Below are 7,456 nucleotides of genomic sequence, written 5' to 3'. Positions count from 1 at the left end.
ATAAGCTCTCCTTTGCTTGGTTTTGAACTTTCATCTTACTTTAGAAAATTATTTTTGTAATTAGCTTATGAGAAAGGCAGCTAGCTAGTGGATGGGCTTGAGGTTGGGGAGGTGATCGACCACACTGATGAAAATTAAAAACTGAAAGTGAGCTAGGACTTTGGGCAAAGAATGGACTTCCTCAGATAGCGTGGAATGCAACCCACCCCTTCCTAAAGGGAGGCACAGCCAGCCGTGTCCTACTGAGTTCCAGATTTTTGAGGAAATTATAATGCAAATTAACCTAAGATTCCAGTTTCCTCTAAACCTTATATGTCATAAAACTGGGTTAACACCCCAAGTCCCAATTGGTCATTTTACATCCACAGAGCCATCTCTGATAACTGACCACTAAACTGAGAAATTGCTGTGTGCTATTTATCTATAGTTATCTCTGGATCTGGGAGCCATGCAGCCAGCCCATTCAGAACCTCTCCTGGAAATCAAGAACCCTTCACTATCTCTTTGTTTCCAGTAACAGGGCAGGCCAGATAGCTCAGCAGAATAATGCATCTGCTCAGTAGGCAGACAAAGGGGCCAGGGGTTTGATCCCTGGCTTGCTATGACAGCCCCACCCCCAGGGAGTGCTGAGACAGCAATTGAGACTGGGCATGGTGGTGCACACCTGTAATCCCAGCGCTTAGGAGGCTGAAAACAGGAGGATCACTACAAGTCTGATCTGTGTAGTGAGACCATGTAGACCCCGTACTAATACATTTAAAAAAATCAGATCATATTTCCAGAACTGTTCTAACCTCCTCTTTTGGTTCCCAACTTCATTCCTAGTTTGCAGAGCCACAAGCCCAGTACACAGGGTATCAATACAGGACAGGCAGCCCCACACCGGACTATCTCATCTACCCAACATATGGTTCCTCAAAAGAAAGCCTCTCATGATTAACCCAAAGCACATTCTATTCTTGGAAATTTGCATAATAAGGTAATTCCACTCACTTTTAGAGAAAACCACTAACCACCCTCTTTCTCCCAATGCTCAGAGACAAAAATGGAGATCTTTCTAAGTGGAGGGATAAATAATTATTCCTGTCTCTGTGGGGTGCCTCCCAGTGCCCAGACCTCTGTTTCCCAGTCACAAGATTGTTTACCTGCAGGGTGGGGCTAGAGTTTCTCATTTTGACTCACCCCAGAAATGAGGCTTACCTGGGCCTTCCCCTCCCTGATGGAGTCACAGGCACACACCTGTGCTCAGGTGCTACTCCCTAGAGTGGGAAGATGCAGAGCTGGCTTCTCAGTGCCAGTGCAGCGTGGTCCCTTGAAGATGAATGAGCAGATGCAGGACCCCAGGGAAGCCCAGGCACAGTCCTGTGCTCGGCTGGGCTGGTAGGGCTATGGGTGGGAGTAGGGACAACAGAGCTATAGCTTTTCAGGCTTTCCAGGACCCACCCTGCCTGGAGGGGTTGTTTGACATAGGGTGACCTGAGGGGTGCCAAGAAGTATCCCCTCCTCCTTTGAAAGAATAATACTCTGTCCTAGCCTGTTAGGGTGCCTGAAAACCAGCTGTTATAGCTTTAAGTAATTTGGGTCACCTACAGCACCACCACTGAATTCCAAATCCAGCCACCATCGGAGCCAGTTTTCTTATTCAGGAAATATATAGTACAAGTAACTTTCTTGATAGCATGTTGTGGACACTGTAAAGGGAGGTGTTTTATAAACTTTATATAATTTAATGACTAATAAAAATGTACCTGTGCCTGGCACTGTGGGCAGGAGACTCAGTCAGAATCTCCCAGAGGAAGGAAGGGCGGGCACAGAGAGCAGAGTATCATGGAGGAAGGAAGGAGGGAACTTAGGACAAGAAAAGGCAGATACCTCCACCATCAGCATCCTAATTTATTCTCAATGGAGCCTCTGCTAAGAAGCTTCCAGGAGGTCAGTTCTTCAGTGGGCTGAAAATAACCAAGTCAGGAGACCCGTGATCCAACCCTGGCCTTGACACAAATCTCTACTCAACCTTGGGCAAGGCATGTCCTTATTCCAAGGCCTAGTCTGCCTCTATGAAACTGGAATGTTGTGTCTCACGGAGACACTGAGAGCCAAGGTTTTCAGAGGTACAGTGTGTTAAATGCACTCGAAGTTGTACATTAGATGCTCATGATGGGGTAGACATGGTCTCTTCCAGGCCTCCATGGTTAGGTTTGTGTCTCCTAGAGAATCTTTGAAGGTGTAACTGTGTTATGAGCCATGTCTTCACCACTAGACTGAATTCTTCAAATCAATCAAGAGTTGCTTACTGATAAAGTAAGAGGCCAGTGATGGATTTGGGCAGAACGAAGAGAACTAAAGTTGGGTGAGAAGTGAGGGAGTGGAGTTGCCCACCCTTCAGAGGCCCCATGCACATGCTAATGCTCTGGAGGTGCCAGGCTTGTGTATATGCGTTGCTTGGGGCCAAGTCTGTCTTGCTGCCTGTGTCCGTGGAAGACAGCTTAGATCAGGGTAAGCACAAAAGAGTGGGGGAAAAGAACAGGGAGTGCAGGTAGAAAGGAGAAAAAGTTGGGATCAAGGTTGGAGAGTGGGATGGAGCCCAGAAAATTACCTTCTTTATGTCAACAAGTGAGGGAGCAGAAAGTAGGGGAGATCTGGTCTTGAGGGGGATATTAGGGGAAGGGCTAACTGTTAAATGAGGATGACACTGAACAATGAGCAATATTTGATCTACACGTGATAGAAAGCTCAGAAAAGCTTGTTAGTCATGGTGCCACCCAGTGACAAGCTCTTCTCCAGTGTGGAGATGCTGTGGTTGTACTGGAAACCTCCCCTGGGTCAGGTACCCACCCAACCCCAGCTCGCCAACTGTATTTTCTGGGATGCTTCATTCAACTCCTCTGAGCTGGAATTTTCCACTATAAAATCAGATTCCCACTGCATAACAGACTGAGGATTAAATAAGGCAAGAAGTTTGATAAAATGCTTGCAAAAGGACTCAGAGGTGTTCCTGTTATTTTCCAGGTAGTCTTTCATTTGGTTGTGAAAGTGGCAGAAATGATCACACTGAATGATGAGCTCTCACCAGGCCAGATCTTGAAGTTTGGGGAGGAAGCCAAAGGTGGACCAGTCTTCTGGAGCTGACCTGCCTTCCTCTAGCCCAGCACCAGGAGCCAAGTGCCAGACCAGGGTTTGTTCCTAGCATCTAGGTAGGTCCTTGAGTAGAGTTTCAGATTTAACAAATAAAAGTAGTCTCCCAGTTATGGTAGCACATGGCTGTTATGCCAGCACTCTGGGAGGCCAAGGCAGGAGGAGAACAAATTCTAGCCTAGTCTGGGTAATTTAGAGACTTAAGCAGACCCTGCCTCAAAATATAAACTAAAATATAAAACAAGGGCTGGAAACATAGCTTAATGTGGAGGTCCTAGGTTCAATCCGCATTACCAAACTCATAAAACCAAACAAAACTGGATTAAACCCAGCCTGTTTATTTACATTTGTATTTCAAACAAATGATTTTATAATGTACATATCACCTGTGTAATAGTTGGGACCTGCTCTAGAAAATTCTGCAGCTCACCTGAAATTCAAAATTTTCCAGACCTTATATTTTATGTGACAAGTCTACCATAGAGACCGCTTTGTATCTCACCTTGTTTGGGCAGAGCCATGAGCGGTACACCTGGGGACAGGTGGGGACAGCACTACCACATGCTGGGCCTCCTTTTACATCACCTTCTCCTTGGGCTCCAGGGGAAGCTACATCGGGAAACACATAGACACTGGGTGCTGGGGATAAAAGGAGGGACAGATGGCCCCTGTGGCCAGCCATTGACTTCTACCTGTACCATGTTTAAAAATCTTTGAGTCATCCAGATCTGGGTTCCAATCCCACCTCTGCTGTTTACTTCCTGTGTGATCACTCTGAACCTTATTTTTCATCTTAAAAATGATAATAATGGCACATTCTCACTTGACTATAAAGATGAAATGAAATAATAAGCATAAAAGGTGAATTCACTGTGAGGCACCAAAGACTAGGCAAAAAAAGAAAAAAGAAAACAGAAACGATAGCAATTTATCAGAAATGCTGCAAACCCTAACCTTCCCCTCTTTATCCTCCTTCTACCAGGTAAGTTTCCTAAAACTTTCTGTTTGAGACCAGCTACTCAGCATTATTGTTTTTAAAAGCTCTTATGTCCCTGAGTTTGGCAAACACCTTTGGTGGGTGAAATCAGCTTGTGCAGAAGGACCCAGCGCTGGAAATAGCTGGTGGGTGGTTTCCATCAAAACAGGCCCATAAAGCAAGTCCCAGGAGGAAGTGCAGGTGGGAGAAGTGGGTGAGGAATTCTCTGTGAGGTGGTAATCAGGGCCACACCAAGGGCCCGGGGCAGCTTGGGGGCCTTTATAAGAGTTCCCAGAATGGCTGCTCCCAAGCCAGCCCTCAGCCTTTGCTCCCAGAGCCCAGCTCTCAGCCTCCGGTAAGTGCGAATGTTCCTGTCCTGGGGACCACTGGCCTCTTTCTTTATTGAGGTGTCTGGGGCCGCTAGGCCAAGCTCCTCTTATTCCTGGGTCATCAGCAAAATGGCATCATCTTCTAACAGATATGGAGATGGTACACTAATTATTACTTATGAAATTGAATCTCCATTCCCACTCCATCACTCCATTGCTAAAGGCGACTTAGTTCCTGATTTGGGGCTGGACTCCTCAGTAAGAGGACTTTCCCAGTCAAAAGGGTGCTATTCACAGTTATGGCATTTTATAGCAATTCTGAACTCTACTTTAAAGATTTCTCAAGCTGTCTTCTCTTCTGCCTCACCAGCAAGCTCTAAACTTTGCTTTTGCACTCAGAGTAAGTACACTGGATATTGTATTTCATACTCCGCACCCCTTACTCCTTACTATTCTGATTGCCACCTTTCCATTTTGGGGGCTACACTTCCCATTAATAATCACTAACTTGGAAGGCAAGGTATGCTGTTGTGTAGAAAGTCAAAGGCCCGCATCAGAACTGGGAATGCCTTGGGTGTCTTCCAAACCTGCATCCTCAGTTCTAGGCTGTTATTTATTACTTATCTTTTCTTAAATATGCAAGAATTGCAAGATACCTGCAGGGGTTCCAGGTAGTGAGTAACAGGTTTGCACTAGGACCCACACCTGAGCCTGCTTGGCAGCTGTTCCTTCCGTTGAACCAGGCTGTCACGGGATGAAAGTTTCCCCTATAGTCCTTTGCTTCCAGTGACCTACGGGGCTCTCACATCCCTCCATTTCTAATTCTCCACAGAAGGCCAGGATTACTATCTGATAGTCACTTTAAATGACTTCTGAGCATCTCATGAGTCAGAGGTGGAGTGGGGACAGAAACTGGGCGTTTGTATTCCACTTTCTCCAGACCCATTGTCACACAGCTCTTCCCTCTAACACAGAGGCTGCTCTTCTTCTCTCTCAAGCCCTTCCTTCTTTGCTTGTACTCCCTGTCCACCTCCTCCCAGGTAGCCAGCTGACATCACCCAGATTCAGTAGCAAAGATAGAAAGTCTTGGGCTTGTAAATGCCTGTGCTTCTTTTTAATTTTGACCTCAGCACCTAACTTTAATTCCTGGTGAGACCATGAAATAAATGATATATTCAGTTAAGTCAGGAGTGCATGGAAGAATGAAGTAAACAGGAAACCTGGTGCAAAAGAGGGAAGAAAGAGAGGGGGATCACCATGGGTGCTTGGGAAGCAACCCATTAATCAGCTTGAAGTGGTTAGCCACAGCTCATGTGCTTGGCAGTTGGAGAAAAATGCTCCTACCAGAGTCATGGAGAAGAGATGGAAGGAGCCCCTCTCATGATGTCACTGCACATGTTTCCCACAGGCTTGCTTCTTCCAGCAATGTCTTCTCAGCAACAGCAGCACTCCAAGTGCCCACCCCAGCAGGCCCAGCAGCAGCAGGTGAAGCAGCCTTGCCAGCCACCCCCAGTGAAATGTCAAGAGACCTGCTCGCCCAAAACCAAGGATCCCTGTGCTCCCCAGGCCAAGAAGCAATGTCCACCCAAAGGTGCTGACCAGCAGAAGCGTCCCTCAGGCCAGCAAGCTCCCCAGAGTAAACAGAAGTAAAGATGCACTGGGGATTGCTACCTGCCTGTCATCCAGGATACCAGATGGAGCTGTCACTTCTTCCTGCTCCCCTTTCCTCCGGTTCCAGGGTGTCCCCTCTTTTATCTACACAGGAGCTGGTGAGACAATGAAAGAATTTGTTCCCATCAAATTACTCAACCAATACGAGGCTTCTTCTATTTGCTACCTTGTCTGCCCCTCTGTGCCACCTTGGTGCTCTCTCAGGTGGGCATGAAAGAGACTTCACCCTCTCTAGTCCCCAGCTCTGCCACTATTACGTCTGTATTCATGTTCCAAAGCAAACAAAGTACCTGGGCATCTTCGGGGTTCTATCTCACAAAACGGGACCCCAGAGCTGATACAAAGTCTCTACTTCAATCCTTTCCCCAAAGCCCCCTCTCAGGGTTTCTTTCCTATTTCCCAAATAGGCTTCTCTCTCATTTGTATTTCATTTAATAAAATTTTTCTCCTTCCTGGACCGACTGCTCCTTTCTATTCACAGCCTCATGGTGTGATCTGATTATTGGTTTAGAGGCAACATTTTGGGCAAGTGACTGCATCAGTATCTAGGTGTGAGACTTCAAGGGGTCACCCTTATGGGTACAACTACTCACTGACAGTTAATGATGGCGGAATGTTGGACCTAACACATGTCTGGTAAAGGAGGTGGGGAAACAAACACAGGAACTAGTTAACAAGAGCCTGAGAGATCTAGGGAAAAGCAAAAGGAAAGGAAACTTTTAGCTCCTCTCATTAGAAATCCAACCTATCTGGTCACGTGGTTTTTGTCCCCTTGGCAGTTGTCATTCTAAAAGAGCAGACAAAACGTACATAAATGACTTGAGTGCTGCAAAACACATGCAGAAATGTGCAAATAACTTTTATCATGCACTAGTTTATTGATCACTCGCTTTCCATTCATTCACTACAGTATTTACCACATTCTAGGGTGAACTTAGTTTTCCAAGCTGTCATGCTGTTTGCAAGTTAAAACGGGACAATCTATCCTGAGTCTCATTGTACTCTTGGGAAGTCAAAGTCATTTTCTTATGAAGAAAAAAATTGTTCTAGAGATAGTGACATATAGAAAGCCCTTCCTAGTCTTCATCTGGGTCTGAAAAGATTCTATTTGTAATCCCAAGAATAAGTTGTTGGAATTCCATCAAATTAATTCCAATCTACCATACCCAGCGCAAACCATGGCAAGAATAAGGGCACGAAAGAAAACTGTTATAGTTTTGGGGAGCCAAATGGACCCTAAATCCAGCCATGATGATGGCTGTCTGGAACAAAGGCTTGAACCCAAGGCTGAATCTGGGTTTTATTCATTCATGAAGAAGGGAGTGGCTTGAGGATGAGTGACTGA

General features: G+C 45.9%; 1 protein-coding gene across 1 annotated transcript; it reads left to right on the top strand.

Annotated features, from left to right (window-relative positions):
- Nucleotides 1-5,865: 5,865 nt before the first annotated feature.
- Nucleotides 5,866-6,090, top strand: Sprr4 (small proline rich protein 4). Its single transcript, XM_004632323.1, has one exon. It carries the CDS (start codon nt 5,866-5,868, stop codon nt 6,088-6,090), a length of 225 nt encoding a protein of 74 aa, XP_004632380.1.
- Nucleotides 6,091-7,456: the final 1,366 nt, after the last annotated feature.

This window comes from Octodon degus, unplaced genomic scaffold (genome assembly GCF_000260255.1).
Source record: "Octodon degus isolate 3935 unplaced genomic scaffold, OctDeg1.0 scaffold00048, whole genome shotgun sequence".
NCBI lineage: Eukaryota > Metazoa > Chordata > Mammalia > Rodentia > Octodontidae > Octodon > Octodon degus.
This window is presented reverse-complemented; position numbering and strand designations above follow the sequence as displayed.